Here is a 23,589-nt window from a genome sequence, read left to right as displayed (position 1 = left end):
GTCTCGGATCATTCACATGAACCAGCAAGTATTGGGAATCATTGGATATATAGATAGGCAAATGTGTGCCATTATCCTTAAGAACTCCAATGCCTCCCAAATTCAAAATTTCTCTGAAGTTCTCTCCAAGGGAAGTGTTCTCCATTGGTGAGACATCCTCATTCAAATCATGTGCTCCATTAAGAACTTCCTCATCTAATGGGCAACTCTCTATATGTTCCTTGCCATCATTACCTTGCAACTCTACATTTTCCTCCCAGCTTGGTGTCTTCATCTCAATGCATTTATCAAATATTTCTTCATCTTCCTTTCTAAGATCCTCATCATCCTTTTTATTTCTCTCAACTTCATGACCTTCATTTGGCAAGAGCAACTCTTCTAGAACCTCTCCATTAAATGAATCTTGAAGTGGCTCTTGAATTGTCAAATCTTGCTGTCGAGCCATCATGCGATCGAGTCGAGCATTCATGCGATCAAGTTGAGCATTCATGTGATCTTGTAACTCCAGATATTTCGAGCACAATTGCATTATCTTGGTCTCTTTGGACTTCATCTCAATTATTTGGTCAAGTGATTAACAATCTTGTTGAAACTCTTGGTACGGCAACTCTTGAGCTCGCCCTTGATACTTGTAATTGGGATCCATGATAAAGCAATTTTCCGCCTCATGAGATCCACCACATATCATGCACCGTGAGGGTTGTGGAGTAGGTGGTGTGCATCTTTGATAAGTAGCTTGACTCATGTTGGCACAAAATCCTTGAGTAGATTGTTGAGGGATATGGTTGATAGGGTTGAGCATGTAACAATTTTCCACAAAGTGATTCCCACCACAAAATGCGCACCATTGGGGTTGTGATGTTTGATATGAACTTTCTTGATAATATCCTTGACTAGAGTTGACAAAATTTGAGAAAGGGAATTTTTGTTCCATTCCTCCATATTCTCGATTCATATTCCAACTCATCTCATAACCTTGAGAAGGAGGGTAAAACGGTGGCATGGTTCCTTGGAATGCATATCTATCCATAAACTAAATCACACTCAAAACAATGAACTTGTTATGGGTTAGCAAAACAAAATAAAATAAAAAAATAAAAATGGACTAGTCTCCTAGAATAAAGATTTCACTAATGTTAATACTGGAAACGCCACTTCCCCGGCAACGGCGCCAATTTGATGCGTAGTATATTTGCAAACAAATAATTCTCGGAGTACGAGTTATCGATCCACAGGAAAGTGGTTGTATCAAGCACTAGTTACTAACTTATTCATTAGAGCTAATCCTAACAATTACTTAGATGATTGATTGGCATAAAATAAATAAAATAAAACAGAGGTTCAGGATTTTGAAAACAATTAGAGAGAAGTTGAAATTCACGGGATTCAAGTATTTAATCACCTAGTGCCAATTATCGTTTGCAATATTTAGTTTGGAATTAAGATTTGTGTGGGAATGCAAAGTGGAATCGAATTACTCCCGTAATCTCTATTCCTAGTGAATTTCCACTCCCATGGCTTAAACACCCAATAAGATCAAAGATCAGCATTCAATTATTCCTAATTACTACCATCTTCCGATGAGCAATAATCTAGAATAAACTTCCCCTAATAAGTTCCACTTTCCCAAGGACCAACCATTAGGTGCAATCGTGTGTGCCCTAATTTATACCCCAACTCCCATTGGTGACACAAACATGGCTATGAAGCTAGTAACTATGGCCATTAATTACAAGCATCAAACAATATTATCACGATTGCAACACAAGTATTAAACCCAAATAATAATATTTTAAAGAAACTGAGAGCTCAGGCACATAGGTTCATAAACACTTTTACCCAAGAATCTCTAAAGAATTTAGCCAAGCATGACTAAATTATACATAGCAAATATAAATAAAGAATTACAAATCATCAAAAGAGTACAAGAATTAACCAGACGATTTTCCCAAATCTCCCTAGTCTTCTTCTTGCTTTCCAAGACAACTTGTGGCTCTTGATTTCTCTCCTTCTTGTCTCCAAGAATCTCTGAATTCTCTCGGTCCCCCGTCCTCCCATTAGGGTTGAGGAAGGAGGGATTTTATAGTGGGTACAAAGTTGAGATGAAATAGGAATCTTGTACCAAATTGGACTCAAATTCTAATTCCTATATTTAAATAAAGAAATTGTCGTCTTTAATGATATTTAGAATTTGGAAGATTCCTTGAATTGCTAACTTTTAATATGGAGATATGAGCCTTGAAATCCGCACAATTGATATTAGGAAAAGAGATCTCGCGCTTGTATTGAATTTTGCCCAGCTGCGCCACTTTAAGCGTCTGTTTTTTTATCGCGCCACTTTAGGCGTCTGTTTTTATCCCAGAAACAGACGCATATTCGACGCGTCGAGAATTTTCTCGACGCGTCGAGACTTCCTGTGCGCGAATTAATTAGCTACTGGAAAATTTCGACGTGTCATACCTTTGACCTCCCCTTGGTCATACCTTTGACCTAAAATGGTTCAAAAACACTAACAAACACCGTAAAATATTCAAAACAAGTGCGAACCATAATTAAATGATAATAGCAAGGAAAACATGTATTAAATAAGCAAAATTAAAGAGCTTAATTACTGTGATGATTCAAAATAACCATAAAAACAAGCACAGATGTGATAACATCAAGATCATAACACGGGGTGTTACACCTCCCCCCCCCCCCCCCTTACAAGACTTTTCATCCCCAAAGCTTTAGAAATTATTTTGGGGATAAGGAGTCAAAACTAGTACGGTAGTCGTAAAGAGAGAATATTCTTCAGGGAAAAATATATAATTATATATCTACGTATACTAGGTCTTGGGAATGATTGGGTTAAAAGGATAAAGAGAGTGAAGGATATAGGTCTCAAACTCGAGGGCATGATTAATTAGGAATAGGATCAATGTTTTCAAAGTTGCAACTTATGAAATAAGGTTGCCACCTTGTATGGAGTTGTTTGAATAAGGAATCAAGAATGAAGTTTGAAAGGGTAGAATGAGTTTCTCAACGAAACAGTGTTCGATAGACAAAGAAAGGAAAGGGATTTGGCTAGAATATGGTTAAGGATTCTCGACTTCGAGTGATTATTCCCTGTTTGAAGCTTCGATTACGACGTAACGACGAACTGATGATCCTTTTTCTTTAGACTTGGTACCGCTTGACTCTAAGATTTTTGTTTATCTTTTCTTCCTAAGCTAAAATCTTATCCATCTTGACCACTTTTGAAGGGGGGAAAATGGCGTCCCCCCCCCCCCCCTTCCAAATTATAGGCTTATAGTACTTGACTACTTTCTCCCCTTGAGTTATTCACGTATCCATATTTACCCCCTCAATTATTTTAAAAAGTGGTGGTTTTCCCTCTTTGATGTTAAATTGACATTTTTACCCTTAAAATAATTATTTCATTTATTTTTCTTCTCTACAAAATTATTACATATATGTAGGGATGACCACGGTTCGATTTGAATCAAACCGGACACTATAGCAACCAAACTGAAATAGTAGGGACGGTTCTTTTTTTTTTTTTTTTTTTTTTGTTTTTTTTTAAAGGAAAAGCAAACCACAAATTTACCATTTTGCCCTCCACCAATCATGATCATTTCTCCTAGGGTTTTGAACCCTATATAAACACCACTTTTGCTTTGTGTTTTTCTTGATCTCCTCCCTTACCTCTCCATTCTTGACCTCTGTTGAAAGAAAGAAGCAAACACAGTAAGTTTTAGCATTCATCTCCTCCATTCATTTTCCATCCTAAAATTCCCTTCCCTTTTACATAATTCTCTGAGTTTTGTTAGGCATGGCTTGTGTTGTTGTTTGAGGTGTCTAGGTGGTGAATGGAGTGGTGTATGAGTAGAGTGGAGGCTGAGATCCACACAAGGGAGAAGAACAAGAAGAGGAAACAACAAAGGTATAACCCCATGGATTCCCAATCTCTTTTGACTCTGTGAAGCCACTGTTATATTGTTAGAAATGAGTAGAAATGTTTGATTATTGTGTGTTTGAGCTATGAGATCACTTGTTGATGTTGTATAATGTGTTGGTGATGATTTGGAAGTGGAATTTTTGTCTGAAAATGCTTTACAGATGTAGAAGAAGTCTCTGGTGCACAACACAGTGTGCACCAGATAGAAATCACGGGCCTAGCCAACGGACCACGAAGGGAGCCGCTAGCTAGAGCCATGATGGGACGGCCCTAGGGCACGACCTTAGGCAAGGGCCATGACCCTAGGCCCTTGCTGAGGCGGTCCCAGACAGCGGGACTCCTCTAGCCCCGCCGCAAGCCCCGTTGGTTTTGTTCTGTGCAGTGGCCGGGCCCTTGTGGCTCAGCTACGTGCCGTTTTGGACCGGGTGTCACGGGCTCTTGTGGATCGGTACCTTGGGGCCGTCTTGATTCACGTTTTGTCTTTGATTTCGTTGGATTCGGATTAGAAATGAGCATTATGTGATAGTTTTTATGAAGCAATTTTGCACATAAATGTTCCAGTGAAAGAATTTGAGAAGTACTCATACTTGGTTTTGTCTATGTGAAAAGCTTGTTGATATTTGATTGTTAAATTAAGAAGCATGAACTCAAATTGATTAGTTGGCTAGAAAAACATGCCTAAAGAGTATGTTATGATTCATAGAGATTATTTGTCAAATTCCAAGTATTTGAAGTGTACAGAGCATGTTAGTTTTGAATGTTATTATCCTAAGAATGAGTTTAAATTGAGCAATTTGAGTTCCAAGTGTATGAGAATTATTTGCTAGTATTTGTCAAATTATGAATTTCAAGTATGACTATGTGTCCTTTGAGAGTTCATAGTAATATACAGGATTGAAGTATGTTGTACAGTAAATTGCATTCCAAGCATATCATGTTCTAAAAGTGCATAAGTGGCCAACGTGAGCCTAAGTATTATTTTCCAAAACTAATGAGCATGTGGAAAGTCTTTATCTTGTTGCATTGAGAAGTTGTAGAGATGTGACATGCATAAGTTTGGTGCATGAGAGAGATATATATATATTATCTATATAAGTGAGGTTTTGGAGGACCCGTTGGGACTATGTCCTTTCGGAGTAAAAGGGAATGTAACGGACATTGCGATCCGACAGATTTATCATGTAACGCGGTGTATTCCCAGGTTATGACGTTGGAGACTACCTGCCAGGCTTGCAATCCTGGTTAGGGGGTGCACACACTAAAAGTACGATACTTGATTCCACAGAGAAAGCAAGCAAGAAAGAAAGATAAAGAACCAAGAGAGTTGTTCTGTGGGCGAGTTGAGTATGTGGCCGGCTAGAATGCCGAGCCGGTTAGGTCCATTCACGATTCGTGAAGACCTACCGCCCCACGAGTTAGAAGTTCCATAGTTACAGATGTGACGGATGCACGAGATTGCACTGTACGATAGGGCTTCGCTGCGGCGGAGTACCTGCCTCGCACAAGAAGAGAAACGAGAAGTATGAGAAAGTTTGAACAAGAAAGAAACCGGATCAAGAGACTCAAGAGAAAGAGAGCGAGTCATTGTGACTCTATGAAACCTCCACAGAAAAGTATTCTATTTGACAAGCGAGTGTTGAGTATACTTATAGTATTGCACGAGATTGCATTTCAGTATAGTATTGCACGAGATTGCACAATGAGAATTTTTGCACTAGATTGCATAATGAGTATGATTAATCGGGATTGTATATTGAGCAGGATTGCTTTTGTTGCATTTTGATGCCTTATATATCTAGTTTGCATGATGAGTACTTGAAAGCATGAAGATAATTTCGTATTGGTTGTTAGTATGAAATTGATTGATAGCATGAGTTTGTTATGACGAGTTTTGTTATGAGAAATATGTGTTAGAGTATCTATGTTGATGAGTTATTTATCGTTGAAGCATGCCTGTTAATATTATAGGTTGCAAGCATATAGAAAGTCTGTGATGTATCTTAAAGTTGTCTACGTGTTGAGATTGTTTGATTGAGCTTGTGAACAAATGTTTTTCCAAAGTATATATTGTAGTACTTTACAGGGTTGAGTGTGGTTATACTTAGCTTCGTGCTAACGGGTGTTTTCCTACTTGTCTACGTGTTGTTTTGCAAAACCCCTTTCAGGTGGGCCCAGCGTTTGAGAGATGATCGTGTCAGACTAGCTTAGTAGATCTAGTAGTCTAAACTCTTATTATTATTATGATGTGTATTTGATGGATTGTAGACTTATGATATTCATGTTTGATGATAGACACCGGGGTGTTTCTCCCCCTTATGACTTTAATAAAGTATTTGAATGTTAGTTTGGTTTAATAATTTAATTCCATCCCTAGCCTATGCAATCGCCGTGGAGAGGTGGTTGTGGCGGTGACATTCCCACTAGTTTATTATTTAAGTTGTTTATCCGCTGCTTAGTTTATCTTGATTTTGGTTTTAGAACTGTAATTAAGTTTAAGAAATGTGGGGTGTTACAAGTTGGTATCAGAGCGGTACGAACCGCAGGAAACTTAGGAAGTTTGACCCTTAAGATTGAATATAATGACTCTAGGTGAAAAGTCCTAGGAATGACCGGTTAAGGAAAGACCTCTAAGTTGAAGTTTTAAGAAGGAGAAGTTAAGAGGAGAACTTTAAGTGAAAGTCCTAGGAAGGATCAGATTAGGGAAAGAGCCCTAAGTTATGAAATTTGAGATAAGAAAGAACCCTAAGTTATGAATTTGAGATGTGAAAGACTCTAAGTTCAGTGATTAAGTATGAGAATCAGAGTTAAGAGGAACTCTAAGTACCAGTTAGGAACGCGGTGAGGTTGCGAGTTTTCCTTGCGTTTGCTTATCTGCTTATGTGCTTTATCAATGTGTTTAAAGTGCAGCTTGTTTATCTTTTGTAAGTGAAGAAGAGAAGTAGAATTGAAAAGCTAAGAAAGTTAGAAGTTGAGACTTTGAAAGTTAAAGTTTGAAAGTGGAAGTTTTGTAAAACTTGCTAATATGGAAAGTATAAGAGCTTATACCTGTTTCTTGTTTATGTGCCTTATTTGTTGTAAGCCTTGGTTTAAGAAAAGAAAAGTTAAAAGCAGTTAATTCTTGAGTATCTCGTTGTGTTCATTGTGTTAATCTTCTATTCTAAATCCCTTGTTGTTGATGGCATGATAATCTTTGAATTTGTACTGTCAAGCTTGAGCTTACGCTTTCTAGAAATCCTCTCATAGTGTAACACCCCCGATTTTCACGACATTTTAAAACTTAAAAGCATAAAACAAGGTAACTACCATGTAGCATTAAACTTAAACAACAGCGGAAGACTTTAATTAAAAACAGGAAAAACGGGAAGTGCTATGCCACATCCACATCAAAGCGGATGCACAGGCTAGTCTAAACAAACGTACTAATCATGTTCATAACAATCCATGGCTCACAGGCCCAAAACTCTAACTAAACAGTCAAAAGGGAGCTACACTATCTAACAACAGCTAGCCCGCACTCCAAAGGGTACTCAAGACCTGTAAAGCAACAAAAAGAAAGGGGACGACGCCCGGTCAGCGAACATTGCTGGTAACCCATCAATACACGTTAAATAGCATATATAGATAGTATAAATCAAAACCATTTTCGAAACGGAATACAGTATATATCAGTTTAAAAGTCATAGAGAGAAGTCAACTGCAAGACTCTATTTCACTCTCAAAGGAACAAGGGAAATCAACATCCCAAGACAACCACAAGACAAGAATACCAACAGTACAAACAACACAACTCGAGATGTATTCTACTGATCACAAAGTAGAATATATCAAGACATGCTCATAGCAAAGACATACATACACTCATTGGCAACTACATGCCACAGTGACAACTACATGTCACAAGAACACAATTCCAAGTTCCAACCTTATGCCCTGTTCCAACCTTATGGCTACCCCCGACCTTATTACAGTTCCAACATTTACCTCCGAGTGCCACCCTGTACTTCCAAGTCCAACCTTATGCCTCTGGGAACCATCGTTCCCCCGCCAACAACCGCCAACATTTCCACCGATCTCTCAGTACACGAGGGTACCATTCAATATCATAACACAAAACCACCAATCTCATGAGCAAAGCTCAAATAACAAACCACCAATCTCAATCATGGCCACACGAGGACCACATCTGTACCTTGGAGATTAAGGCCCCATAAACCATAATCGTGCAATCAAGGTACAACAATTACACACGTTTTCATCACAGGAATCAATCAATGGATTACAACAAAGATATGAAACCATACTCAACAAGGAAGGATTACAATCCGACACCAACGATGATCAACACAAGTTTCCAACTTCAATAGGAAAGAACAAACCGCACACACTAGCATTTCAACATCAAACTAGCATGCTTATCAAACGGGTAAACCAAACATAGTTCCATAGAACATACAAGACTCATCTTAGTCCAACGAATCACAAAGTTGGACACTTAGCACGATTCAAGACACCAAATATTACATGGATTCCTAACATACCATTCTAGACATACGAAACATCAAGAAGACACTCAAAAAGCCCAATAAAACAACATCGGGAGGTCAAAACATCAATTATCGAGTCAAAAGAATCACGGGGAATAAATCCCCGGCCGACATCAATATTGTACCCCGCGGGTGGGGCCACGGGTGGACCTCCACCCGTGGTTCCGCCCGCATGTACCAAGGCCCACGAGATGTCTACCCCGCGGGTGGAGCTCTGCCCGCCATTCCGCCCGCGAGTACCAACCTGAACCCAAAATAATCCCTTCGGGGATTTTCAACAACAAGTCCAAATTCAAGTCCAAAACGCTCAAAATCTCACACAATACAACAATATGACTTGAACCCAAGAAATAGCCAAGCAATGGCATACACGAACCCTAATAACAAGCTCTAGACATGCATTACCACAAGACAATGCATCAAATCTCACATTTCATCACAAAATCACAAGTAGAAGTCAAGAAATCATCATATAGGTAAGAAAATCGATTTTGTAAAGCATGGGTTACCTTTGTAGCCTAACACTTCACTTTTCACACCCTTAAAAGCTTATCCTAAAGCTCTCCTTCAACTCCAACTTCATAAACACACCAAAAGACAACAAAGATTCTATCTTTAGAAATAGAAACCTAAAAAGATACTAAAAATACCAAAAGATCAAGGATCTTACCCTCCCCTATGCTCAAGGTTAGGAAAGTATGAATCTTGGAGGCCAACTTGTAGGATTTAGGATACCCAAAATTTGGCTTGGAGAAGAAGCTATCAATTTCCTAGAGAGAAAGTAGAGTTTTTGTGTTTAGGGTGTTGGTGGATGAAATGAAAGGATGATGCTAGGTTAGCTTGGGGCACAAACTTTAGGTAGAAAGACTTCTTTGCCCTTACTAAAGTTGGAAGAATAAGGAGACAAGGGAACAACTCATAAGGCATAGAGTACAACTCTTTGACTTGGATTGACTAGTCAATTTCTAGTCCTCCGACTATTGAATTTTCAGGATTTTAGGAATAAATTACCAAATAAGCTAGGATTAATTATCTAATTAATCCTTAGATAGAGTTTGGATTTATGGGGTGTCACACATAGTTTGTTGTTGATTCCTGAATTATTCTGACTACTTCCAGTTTGTTTTCAATGTCTGTCAAAGCTATCTAATGTCTAAAGCTGAGTATGAGAAGTTGTATTGATTGAGTTGAGCTTTGAATTATTTCTAACATCTATTCTTGATATTTTCCACGATTTATTGATGATTTTGTATCTAGAATGCTTATTAATTCGTTATAAGTATTCTTGTGAGCCTTCCGTTGGATTGCATGCTAGTATAATTAGTTCTTGATGCTAGTATGACCTTGTTGTAAGCTTTATTCTTGGAATCTTGTTGAATTTGATTTGAGCTTATCATCCTTTAATCCTTATTATTGGAATCTCTTGAGTTGTTGAGTCAAGCTCTATTCGTTATTGTTATGCCATTGGAATCCATATTTGTTGAGTAATTCCTATGAACTTATATCTGTTGAGTATTCTTGGAAGTGTTTTGTTCTTGAAGAGCTATTTTATTGACAATGTGTCCTTTTTGTACTCTCGGATCTTATTGCTATTGTCTTGAAATCGTCCATTGTGGCATTCTTTCCTTGTTATTGAGCTATTGAGCTAATACTTCGAGATCATCTCTCTTTCATATCTTCTTTTGGAATTGACTAGTGTTGATCTATTGCTTGAGATTAAATCCTTATTGCATCTTTATTTGGAATCCATTAGTATTGAGTTATTTCATTAAGATTATTCTTTGTTGTGTCCTTCTCTTGGAATTCGATCCACATCTTTTATTTCACAAGACTTTGTAGAATCTTAGAAAATCATGACTTTGGTTGTAACCAATAGTACTCTCGAGTTTCAATTTGGAAACCTCTTACTTTCTTCCTCTGAAAAGTCAAATTCCTTCAATCAAAGTGTACACCTATCTGGTGAATCCAAGTTTGTTAGTTAAGAAATTGCTTTGTTCAGCCTTGTTGTTATCCTGGAAAAGTGAGAGTTAAAAGTTGAAAGTTAAAAGTTGAAAATTGAGAAGTTATGTGAAAATTGATAATGTGATCAGTATAAGAGTTATACCTGTATCCTGTTTGTGTGCCTTTGTTGTGCGTGAAGAGATAGATTGTGTCAAACATTAATGTTTAAGTGTAGTTCATGTTGCATTGTAATGGCGCCAGGAAGCAACGTTTGGATCCAGAGCATTCATGGAGTGGATCTTCCTGTCGTCGAGGCACATCAGATCCAAGGAAACACGCAAAGCCAAAGCAAGAGAAAAGCTAGCGAAGACGTGAAGCAAGTAGAGAAGAAGTCAAGACTTAGCCATTATGATCAAGTAAAGAGCTTTCAAAGGAACCATGGCACGGTGGATAGCAAGGATAACCCAAGTCAAGACCCAAGTGTAGCAAGGAAGAACAAGACTGAAGGGAGACACTATCATTGCAAGAAGTGCAGGAAGGATCACCCAATAACCAACTATAGTGGGAACCTGATAAGGTGCTTTAAATGTGGAAAGGTTGGACATCGAGCCTATGAGTGCTACGCAAATCAGAAAGGGAACGCCTTAGGTCAAGGACCTGATGAGAGTGGACGACAGCTGAAGAAAAGATCTTATAATAACCAGTCTGGGAACAAGAATGATAAGGGTGGACAAAGGGGCAACCACGATAGTATCAAGAACAAGGGAAGTAAGAAGGAAAGTCAAGGCCAAAATAGTGGTCGCAATAATCAGCTGATGAAGAGGGCTCAAGTGAAGATTGTTGGCGTGGAGACAGGCACACTCCTAATGAACGCCATACCTGTTTAAGTAACATAGTTGATTTTGGAATTTCAATCTTCTGTGTCTGTTATGCTTTTGGATTGATAGTGAAGAAACCTTTAAAGGTTAAACACAAAGAATAAGAGTTGAATTAGAAACAGAGAGAATTGAAACGTAAGATTGGGTTATTCATAAGCAAGACAGCTCCTTCTATTCTTTTTAGAAGTTAAGGAAGAAATGAACTAGGGGTTGTGAACTCCGAAAGAAATGAAGTTTAAGATGATTGACAATAACTTTGGACTTGTGAGATATATGAAGGTGAGGAGAAAAGTTTTAAGTAAGTAGTGTGCTTTATGAAAGGTGAAGAACTAAGAATTGAATTAAGTAAGAAAAGAGCAAGTTAGGGGATGTGAACTTGGAAATGATAAGTTGTGAGAGAGCTGGAAGAAAGAAACTTAGTGTTGAGATTGAAGAAGTGGTAAGAACGATAAGAATAAGAGGAGTAACAAAGAAACTTTGAGTTAGTAGTTAGATTAAGCTTAGCGCATTAGTTGTTTGGTTGTAACTCAGAGATTCCATTTCTTCTTAGTATTCCAAGAGAACTCCTAAGCCAATTCTTGAAATTCTTACCATATTTCCGAAAGCTTCTGTTATGAGAAAATCCGTCCGTTCCTTCTAAGTTTCGGGACGAAACTTCTTTTAAGCGGGGTAGAATGTGACAACCCAAAATTTTATTTTATAAATTTAGTTTTTAAGAAATTCCAAAATAGCCATTTTCACTCTATAAAAATTTTTGCAATGAAATCGGTGATTGAATAAATTATTTTGAACTACTTTTAAATAAATTCAACACTGGAACTTATTTTAAATCTAAAATCCTAAATTCTCAGGTACATTGCGTACCAAGTTTCTGATCCGAAAGTCAATCTGAGTGAAACCGGGAGAAATCTGAGAAATCTAAATTAAGTGGTTGTCTAGAAAACATTTTTGGAAAATGTATTTTGGACCCCAAACTATTTTAAATTCTCCTTTCTAGTCTATGGTCCATGTTACAAAGTGGACCACAAGCATCCTATTACTCTTGTCTGATATGTTAGAAGCCAAGCACAAATTTACCCTTTTGCCCTCCACCAATCATGAGCATTTCTCCTAGGGTTTTGGACCCTATATAAACACCACTTTTGCTTTGTGTTTTTCTTGATCTCCTCCCTTACCTCTCCACCCTTGACCTCTGTTGAAAGAAAGAAGCAAACACAGTAAGTTTTAGCATTCATCTCCTCCATTCATTTTCCATCCTAAGGTTCCCTTCCCTCTTACATATCAATCTCTGAGTTTTGTTAGGCATGACTTGTGTTGTTGTTTGAGGTGTCTAGGTGGTGAATGGAGTGGTGTATGAGTAGAGCGGAGGCTGAGATACACACAAGGGAGAAGAACAAGAAGAGGAAACAACAAAGGTACGGTATAACCCCATGGATTCCCAATCTCTTTTGGCTCTGTGAAGCCACTGTTATATTGTTAGAAATGAGTAGAAATGTTTGATTATTGTGTGTTTGACCTATTAGATGTCTTGTTGATGTTGTATAATGTGTTGGTGACCCTAGGCCATTGCCAAGGCGGTCCTAGGCAGTTGGGCTCCTCTAGCCCTACCGCAAGCCCCGTTGGTTTTGTTCGGTGCAGTGGCCGGGCCCTTGTGGCTCAGCTACGTGTCGTTTCGGACCGGGTGTCACGGGCCCTTGTGGCTCGGTACCTTGGGGCCGTCTTGACGCATGTTTTGGCTTTGATTTCGTTAGATTCGGATTAGAAATGGGCATTATGTGACAGTTTTTGTGAAGCAATTTTGCACATAAATGTTCCAGTGAAAGAATTTGAGAAGTACTCAGACTTGGTTTTGTCTATGTGAAAAGCTTGTTGATATTTGATTGTTAAATTAAGAAGCATGAACTCAAATTGATTAGTTGGCTAGAAAAGTATGCCTAAAGAGTATGTTATGATTCATAGAGATTATTTGTCAAATTCCAAGTATTTGAAGTGTATAGAGCATGTTAGTCTTGAATGTTATTATCCAAAGAATGACTTTAAATTGACCAATTTGAGTTCCAAGTGTATGAGAATTATTTGCTAGTATTTGTCAAATTATGAATTTCAAGTATGACTATGTGTCCTTTGAGAGTTCATAGTAATATACAGGATTGAAGTATGTTGTACAGTAAATTGCATTCCAAGCATATCATGTTTTAAAAGTGCATAAGTGACCAACGTGAGCCTAAGTATTATTTTCCAAAACTAATGAGCATGTGAAAAGTCTTTATCTTGTTGCATTGAGAAGTTGTTGAGATGTGACATGCATAAGTTTGGTGCATGATATATATATATATATATATATATATATATATATATATATATATATATATATATATATATATATATATATATATATATATCAGTGAGGTTTTGGAAGACCCGTTGGGACTATTTCCTTTCGGAGTAAAAGAGAAAGTAACGAACATTGCGATCCGACAGATTTATCATGTAACGCGACGTATTCCCACGTTACAAGGTTGGAGACTGCCCGCCAGGCTTGGAATCCTGGTTAGGGGGTGTGCACACTAAAAGTACGATACCTGATTCCACAAAGAATGCAAGCAAGAAAGAAAGATAAAGAACCAAGAGAGTGGTTCTGTGGGCGAGTTGAGTATGTGGCCGGCTAGATTGCTGAGCCGGTTAGGTCCATTCACGATTCGTGAAGACCTACCTCCCCACGAGTTAGAGGTTCCGTAGTTACGGATGTGGCGGATGCACGAGATTGCACCGTACGCTAGGGCTTCGCTGCGACGGAGTACCTGCCTCGCACAAGAAGAGAAACAAGAAGTATGAGAAAGTTTGAACAAGAAAGAAATCTAGTCAAGAGACTCAAGAGAAAGAAAGCGAGTCATTGTGACTCTAAGAAACCTCCACAGAAAAGTATTCTATTTGACAAGCGAGTGTTGAGTATACTTATAGTATTGCACGAGTGTGGTTATACTTAGCTTCGTGCTAACGGGTGTTTTCCTACTTGTCTATGTGTTGTTTTGCAAAACCCCTTTCAGGTGAGCCCAGCGTTTGAGAGATGATCGTGTCAGACTAGCTTAGTAGATCTAGTAGTCTAAACTCTTATTATTATTATGATGTGTATTTGATGGATTGTAGACTTATGATATTCATGTTTGATGATAGACATCGGGTGTTTCTCCCCCTTATGACTTTAATAAAGTATTTGAATGTTAGTTTGGTTTAATAATTTAGTTCCATCCCTAGCCTGTGCAATCGCCATGTAGAGGCGGTTGTGGTAGTGACATTCCCACTAGTTTATTATTTAAGTTGTTTATCCGCTGCTTAGTTTATCTTGATTTTGGTTTTAGAACTGTAATTAAGTTTAAGAAAAGTGGCATGTTACATAACCTCTTCACTGACATCTTTCATCACTACGCCTGACTAGTTTATGGGAAGACAGCTGCGTCAACAAAAACCATAACCAAACCTTTAGTGGCTACCACAGTATTCACTGTAGCACGAACTGGGACAACAACATTACTGCCACCATGCAAAGCATCAAACCATTCATGAAATAACCGGGTAGCCGCATACCTTGTTTGAGACACTAGCCAAGAATGATTTTTCCAAATAACATCATTTCGATGCTTCCAAATAGTCCAACAAATAGCAACCCACCTCAGCTTGGTTTCGATATTATCCTTGGTAAGACGAGCAAAGAGCCAACTTACAAAATCCATTTCATCAGTTGGTAAAAAGCCTAGCTCAAAATCCTGCCACAAAGGTGAGACCTGCATGCAATTATAGAAGATGTGTTTAATTGTTTCAGGCGACTGTCTACATAGAGGACATAGGGTATCAACCTCCACATGCTTGCTCGCCAACGCCTTTAGCGTCGGTAAAACTATCCGGGCACATCGCCAAACAAAGTTCTTGACATTGGGTGGAAGCTTCAAATTCCATATCGTATTCCAACCAGTAGAGTTACCAGAATCATGAAAAGCCATGCCCAAAGCTGCACGTTAACCACCCTTAACTGTGTAAGAGTCGTAGACATCTCCCCTCCAACACCATTGATCGTCAAATTGAATAGAGACAGGGAGTTTTTTTTTTTTTTTTAATTAAATTAGTGTCCTGAGCCACAAACAAAGCATTAATCTTATCAATGTCCCAGTTTTTAGTTACCGAATGGAGAAGTGAACTCACTTTCAAATCTGCATTGTGATCCATGATAGGGGAGATAACGTAGGGATTATACACATCTGGAAGCCAGGGGTGAGACCAGATGTTAGTAGACTGCCCATTCTAATGCATCTAACATCTTTGACGTAGCGTTTCTTGACAAGCCATGATTGAACGCCAATAGTAATGCAAACCAATCAGCGCCCAGGAGGGAATAGGTGCGAATAAGTGCCCAGGAGGGAATATGCAAACTAATTAGCGCGCGACACGTGTCCAGATCTAATAGATTAAAAAAAAACGCGGTGATATTTTTGTAAATAATTGAACATCGAAGTGCAAGTAAAATCACTTACAAGTGCACCTACTTTCACCTATAAGTGCATGTAATTTTGTCTTGTTAACATTCACTTCCCGCAAACATTCATGCACCTGGGTGCACCTACTTATAACTATAGGTGCAACTACTTATAACTATAGGTGCAACTACTTTTACCTATAAGTGCATGTAATTTTGTCTTGTTAACATGCATTCACTTCCCGCACCCATTCATTCACCTAGGTGCACCTACTTATAAACTATATGTGCAACTACTTATAACTATAGGTACACTTAATTTCACCTATAAGTGCATGTAATTTTGTCTTGTTAACATTCACTTCCCGCAACGATTCATTCACCTAGATGCACATACTTATAACTATAGGTGCAACTACTTATAACTATAGATGCAACTACTTATAACAATAAGTGCACTTCGTATTGATCCTTAGTGTAAATTTTACTTGCACGTATAATACATTTTACTTGCACTTCGATATTCAAATATTTACGAAAATGTCACTGCATTTTTTTAATCCATTAGATCTGGACATGTGTCGCGCACTGATTGGTTCGCATATTCCTTCCTGGGAGCTTCATTCGCACCTGAGTGCAATTATATATATATATATATATATATATATATATATATATATATATATATATATATATATAGGGATGCACTCAGGTGCGAATAAGTGCCCAGGAAGAAATATGCGAACGAATCAGCGCGCGACACGTGTCCAGATCTAATAGCTTAAAAAAACGCGGTGGTATTTTCGTAAATAATTGAACATCGAAGTGCAAGTGAAAGCACTTACAAGTGCACCTACTTTCACCTATAAGTGCATGTAATTTTGCCTTATTAGCATTCACTTCCCGCAAACATTCATGCACATGGGTGTGCTTATAACTATAGGTGCACATGCTTTCACCTATAAATGCATGTAATTTTGTCTTCTTAACATTCATTGATCTGAGTTCAACGGATAGTAATATCCCTAAAAACCACTCGTAAACATTCATGCACCTAGGTGCAACTAATTAAAACTATGTGTGCAACTACTTAGAACTAAAGGTGCAACTACTTATGACTATAGGTGCACTTAGTATTGATGCTTAGTGTAAATTTTTACTTGCACCTATAATACATTTTACATGCACTTGCAATACATTTTACTTGCACTTCGATGTTCAATTATTTATGAAAATACCACCGCGCTTTTTAAAAAAAATCAGTGTTTCTCATCCATTAGATCTGGACACGTGGACGGACAGAATCCATTCCTATTTCGCTCCTGGGCGAAGTATTCGCATCTGAGTGCGATTCTATATATATATATATATATATATATATATATATATATATATATATATATATATATATATATATATATATATAGGATTATATTCAAATACAAACAATCCTTAAAATACAAACATGTGGATTGATTAGGATCGTTGGATTTTAGAATTGGATGGATAGGATTGATTTAATTATTTATGGAGATTTTAATTTACTATGCGCCTGTTTTTATGTTAGGGAGGGTAATTTTGATTTTTTACTATTGATGCAATCGGATCAAATTCTACAATCACGCCTCAATTCTCTCTCTCTCTCTCTCTCTCTCTCTCTCTCTCTATCTTCAGCGTACGTTGGCCGAACGAATCTCCCACGCCGTTGGATTCGCCTTCTTCATCAACAAGCCAAGCGCCACGGACCATCAGTTCTTAGTGTCGGCGAGGTACTTTATTCCGTTGTTTTCAATTTTTTGCATTTTTTTCTGGTGTTCTTGTGTATTGGTGCTCGTGTTGTTCCTTTTTGGTGTTTTTCGTGACTGTCGTCATCTTAGAGTGCTTGTGCGGGGGGTGGGGGTGTCGATGGGCGACAGATTTTTGTCCGGATTTAGGACGAAGGGTTTCGTTTTTGTTGGCTGATAAATCCATTAGGATTTTGGTTAGGTCTCTATATCTTTGTTTCTGTGTTCATGGGTCTGGGTTTCCGGGTGTGACCGGAATTACATCCAACCGTCTTCATAAACACCTTCACCATATTCAGGCATCCGGTGTTAATGTTGTCTCGCTGTTGGGTCTGGGTTGAATCGCAATTTTGTAATTTGTTATGTTGCATATCTGCTGGGTTCTTGTGTTTTTCGAATCAGTTGTTAGTCAATTCATTAAATAAAGCTATTTTTTCGAATTACTTTTTCCTTCTTTTCTCAAAATTAGAAAAGGGATACGGGGTATGGGAGAGGGGGGGTGCATTGGCAGAATTGCAACGTAGGGATATGGGGTATGGAAAAGATTGTCCGGATTTCTTTCGTAAAAGGAGATGCGTTGCCAGGGATGTATTCAAGTCCTACCATGTTTAAACCTCCTTAATTCTTGCTTAATATACTAATCATATCTATTCCTTATTTACGTTGTATAAGCATTCCCATTATTGCCCTTATTTACACTAAATTAGAATCTCCAATTAATTACTCTCCTTGCATCTAATCCATCCATCTAAACACATCCTATGGCTAGATTTTGTCCTCAAGTTTGTATTTTAAGGGAGTTTGCATGTGAATGCAACCCTATATATATATATATATATATATATATATATATATATATATATATATATATATATATATATAATAATATTAACATTTTTAAAAATGTAATTTTTTTTAATTTTTAAATACGAAAAAATTAATATTAATTGTAGATTTTTTTTTTTTGGAACTTTGAATTGAAAAAAAAAAAATCTACTGACCGCCACGTGGGGCCCGCCAACCTGCGTGGGGCGGACTTTGGTTGCATGAACCCTAGCTTGCGGGTTTTGTGGACCGACTCGCAAAAGCCCGCAAAAATTAGGCCCGAAAAATTTTGTATGTGCATCCCTTGGAAAATGACTTCCCCACAAAAGAGGGGAAGTCATTTTCCCTCAAAACATACATATTTCCCTTTGACTAATGCATCATTTTCCATTGACCTCATTTTTCCCCCTTTTGCCAAATACTGAAAACTCGGAAAACATTTTCCGAAAGTCATTTTCCGGATTTCCAAATGCACCCTAACCTCCAGCCTTGTTTGGCAAGAAGCGCAACATTAAATCTGTTCAAGTTCTTAAAACTCATACCCCCTTTGGCTTTTGATTCACACAAGCGGTTCCAAGCCATCCAACGTAAGTTACCACCACCGTGAGTACTGGATTCCCTCCAATACTTATTCATGATTCTCTCAAGGTGTTCGCAGAAGGAAACTGGGAGGTAATAGAGACTCATTGTATATGTAGGCAATGCTTGGGCAACACTTTTGATTAAGATTTCCTTTCCGGCTCTCGACAAGATTTTCTTCCGCCATCCCCCTAGCCTGTTACTCAATTTTTCTTCAATAAAAGAGAAGACAACTCTTTTATTCTTGCCAATGCCTAAAGGTAAGCCCAAGTACTTACCGATATTATCAGCTTGTGGCACATTGAAGACAATGGCAACCGAACTTCTGATAGTAGCATCAGCATTACGACTAAAAACTATGCAAGACTTACCAAAATTCACGGTTTGTCCCGACATACGTTCATAATCAATCAAACGTTGTTTAATAACCTCTGCTTCCTAAACCAATGCTTTAAGAAAAAGGAGGTTGTCATCTGCGTAAAATAAATGGGAGGTACTTGGTGCTCCTCTAGCTATCACACACGGGGAAAGACATTTGTTCCTTACTGCTTCCGATATTAAAAAAGACAAAACCCTTGGCACATAAGATAAATAAATACGGTGATAAATAATCACCTTGCCTGAGACCACGGGAAGGATAGATAAAATCAGTTAGACCACCGTTCACTCCCACATTCTAATGAACTGAGGTAACACAAAGCATAATAAGCTCAATCCAGCGCATATCAAAACCCAAACGTGTCATAACCTCCCTTAGAAATCCCGACTCCATTTTTTCATAGGCTTTCGCCATATCTAGTTTTAGAGAATTCCAACCCGTGTTTCCATCTCGCTTACGGTTCAAAAAATGAATCACCCCCGCAGCAATAAAAACATTATCCTTTATAAGCCGGCCTGGTACAAACGCACTTTGGGAACCAGAAATAAGTCCTTCAAGAACAACTTTTAGACGGTTAGACAACACCTTTGAGAGAATTTTATAAGATACGTTACAAAGGGCGATTGGCCGTAAATCACCCATTGAAATCGGAGCAGCCTTTTTTGGAACCAAAGTTATATATGCATCATTAAAGCCTTCCGGGAATACTCCATTGTTCGCACAATCAATTACAAATCGGGAAACATCCTGCCCAATTTCGCTCCAGAAATGTCGATAGAAAGCCGTGCTAAAACCATATAGCCCTGGAGACTTATCTGGAGCCATTGAAAATATTGCTTCGTTTACCTGGCCTCCTCCATCGTAAAATGACTCAAGAGTTTCATATTTTCCGCGGCTGACACCTTCGGACTAAAATCATCAAAAGAAGGGACCAAATTAAAGACATACCCCTGATAGTAAAGATATCCGTGTAATAGTCAGTACTCAGTAGCTAAATCGAGTAAAGCATCACCTTCGATCCATTGCCCCATCGAATTTTGTAACTTCGCGATTCTATTCTTCCTTTATCATTTAAAATAAATGCAAACTGGAACCAAACAAATTTATCATTTACAAACGGTGTTTACAAATCTTTTCGATTCTGATTCGTATTTATTATGATTTCCAGTTTCGATTTGAACCGCCGGTTCAAAATTTATTTATTTATTTATTTTTGTAAATTCAATTTTTTATTTTTAAAATAGTCTAAATGTAACAATTATTTTATTTTTTTTTATTTTTTTCCGGTTCTGCATCGTAACGAGAACCGTCTCTATTACTTCAGTTCAGTTGTTATAGTGTCTGGTTCGGTTCAAATAGAACAGTAATTATCCATACATATACGTAATAATTTGTTAAATAAAAAAAATAAATGAAATAATTATTTTAAGAATAAAAATGTCCATTTAAAAGCTAAAGGGAAGAAACTGCAACTTTTAAAATAATTAAGGTATAATTAAGGTGCAAAAGTGGCATGGTTCATACTTATTCCACGTCTTCACCGCCACGCCAAGGCATCATCTTTCATCTCCAAACACATCAATTCTCACTTCTCCAGTTCTCCTCCCTCACTTTAAACCTTGCAGCAAAACCCAGGCTTCTCTCTTCTCCAATGGCAAACCCCAGATGTTCAACACTCTTGCGGACCAAACCCCGCTCCAGATGTCCTCAATGCAGAGAAAGATCAAAGAAAGATCGGAACTTGAGGAGGCCTTCGAGTCTGCAGAGACCACATAGGAGATGCTCAAGGCTCTCCGGGACATGGAGGCCTGCTTTGATGAAACCGAGCTTGGCATGGCTTGCCTGAAAATGGGCCTCAAACTCGACCAAGAAGGTAAGGATCCTGAAAAGGCTCTGTCTTTTGCCAATAGGGCTTTGAACGCTTTGGATAGAGATGATAAAGTGTCTTTGCCTCTTGCCATGACTCTGCAGCTCATGGGCTCTGCTTGTTATAGTCTGAAAAGGTTTAACGATAGCTTGGGGTACCTTAATAGGGCTAAGAGGGTTTTGGGTCAATTAGAGAAATGGGGGGTCTTGTAGTGTTGAAGATTTTGGTCCTGTCCTCCATGCTGTGGAGCTTGAATTGAATTGTATAACACAAAGACAGCCATGGGGAGGAGGGAGGAGGCTCTTGTTAATCTCAGGAATTGAAGTCTTTGGAGTTAAAAGAGATGAGTTTGGAGGAAAACAGTAGAGAACTTGGCAAGGCTAATAGGGATTTGGTCAGTTTGTTGACATAATAACCGCAAAGTTACAAATTTAACTCTTTGTCAGAGCAACCTATTGGCCTTTTTGGATTGAACCGATTGGATATGGGCAACCTAGAAAGAGACCCTAATTAATCTGTTTGGAGTAAACAAAGGAGGGCAGGGCATTTCCATAGTTGTTGCATTATTGCTCATCTTCAATCCACTTTGCAGAAGCCAGGACAAGTAAATTCCATATAAAAGAAATACAAAATACGGTAGGGATTGTGATTGATAATTACAATCAATAAATAATAATTATAATAATGCAAAAGTTCTCCACTAATGCAGCTTTACTAAAAGTCTAAAACCATGTATGTTTGTCTTCTACTTTTCCAATTTTCTTTTGACAACAATAGTGTCTGTTCATTCTAATCATTCATTTCTTCCACAAAGAGAGAGAGAAGCAAATGGCTTACGCTGCTGTAACTTCGCTTATGGAAACACTCTATTTACATTTCTTGCAATCACAACCACGTTTGCCTATTGAAGATTTAGAGGCACAGATAAGAGATGGCAATGAAAATCTTGGCTTGCTGCAACAAATTGTTGTGGCTGAGATGAGAGAGATGGAGTTGGACGAAGAAGCCTCATCAAAGCGTCTTCGTATAAAGGCTTGCTTCCCCAGGCTTCATGGAATCTTCAATAATGAAGCTATTAAACAGACTGATTATTACCCCAAGAAGAAGAAGTTGATTAAAAGTGAAAAGCTGCTGCAGCTTGCAGATTTAGAAGCACAGATCAGAGATGCCAATGAAAATCTTGGCTTGCTGCAACAAATTGTTGAGGCTGAGATGAGAGAGATGGAGTTGGACGAAAAAGTGTCATCAAAGTGTGTTCGTATAAAGGCTTGCTTCCCTAGGCTTTATGGAAAGCAGCAAGCTGCTCGGGATAGTACACTATTGACTTCTCGGCTCAGGGAGATGGCTGAAGTGAAACAAAAGATAGTTTCTCTCCATGAAAATCTGGGCTTGCTGCAACAAAGTCTTGAGAAATCTGAGATCCCCTATGATGATGCTAGGGTGAGGGTGATGAAAGATTTAGAGGCACAGATCAGAGATGCATCGTTCGAATTGGAAGAAAGGATTGAGATGGAGTTGAGTACCATTTATCTAGCAAAGGACAACCTTCATATAGCTGCTTGTCTGCTCAGGCTTCATCAAAACTTCAATGAAGCAGAAAAACAGACTGAATACCAGATCAGGGAGGGTAATGAAAATCTTGGCTTGCTACAACAAATTGTTGAGGCTCAGATTAGAGAGATGGACGAAGCGTCATCATCGAAGCGTCCCCCCAGGTTTTATGGAAAGCAGCAGCTTGCTCGGCTCAGAGAGGTGGGTGAAGTCAAACAAAAGACGATGGTCTCTCTGCATGAAAATCTTGGCTTGCTGCAACAAATTGTTGAGGCTCAGATTAGAGTGATGGAGTCGGACGAAGAAGCGTCATCATCGGAGCGTCTTCGTATAGAGGCTTGTCACCCCAAGCTTTATGGAAAGGTTGCACGTAGAGTGATGGAGTTGGACGAAGAAGCGTCATCATCGAAGCGTCTTCATATAAAGGCTTGTCACCCCAGGCTTTATGGAAATCAGCAGCTTGCTCGGCTCAGAGAGGTGGGTGAAGTCAAACAAAAGATGATGGTCTCTCTCCATGAAAATCTTGGCTTGCTTCAGGACATTCTTCAGATATATAAGATTGGCAATGATGATGCGGGGGCGATGAAAGATTTAGAGGCAGCGATCAGATATGTATGGTTCAATGCCGAAGAAAGGATTGAGATGGAGTTGACTGCCATTTATCTAGCAAAGGATAGTCTTCTTCATATAACAGCTTGCCTGCTCAGGCTTCATGAAATCTTCATAGAAGCAGAAAAACAGACTGATTACCACAGGAATAAGTTGATTAGGCTTGCAAAGGTTTCACTCCTTGGTCGGATCCGACGAAGAGGACTGCTACAGCTTGTCAAAGG

The 23,589-nt window shown here is 38.5% G+C and overlaps 1 protein-coding gene across 2 annotated transcripts; it reads left to right on the top strand.

The window, feature by feature from the left end:
* Window positions 1-17,909: 17,909 nt before the first annotated feature.
* Window positions 17,910-23,488, top strand: LOC109150864. 2 transcript variants are annotated; one of them, XM_019298847.1, is made up of 3 exons: window positions 17,910-17,919; window positions 21,899-22,688; window positions 23,403-23,488. In XM_019298847.1, coding segments are annotated over exons 2-3 (657 nt in total). In that variant the 5' UTR covers window positions 17,910-17,919; window positions 21,899-22,033; the 3' UTR covers window positions 23,405-23,488. The 2 variants fall into 2 exon arrangements, with proteins under 2 accessions (XP_019154392.1, XP_019154391.1); XM_019298846.1 differs by having other exon boundaries at window positions 21,899-22,896; window positions 23,141-23,488.
* The last annotated feature ends 101 nt before the right edge of the window (window positions 23,489-23,589 follow it).

Source organism: Ipomoea nil, unplaced genomic scaffold (genome assembly GCF_001879475.1).
Source record: "Ipomoea nil cultivar Tokyo-kokei standard unplaced genomic scaffold, Asagao_1.1 scaffold2280, whole genome shotgun sequence".
Classification (NCBI taxonomy): Eukaryota; Viridiplantae; Streptophyta; class Magnoliopsida; order Solanales; family Convolvulaceae; genus Ipomoea; species Ipomoea nil.
The sequence above is the reverse complement of the archived record's forward strand: the minus strand, read 5'-3'. Positions and strand labels throughout refer to the sequence as shown.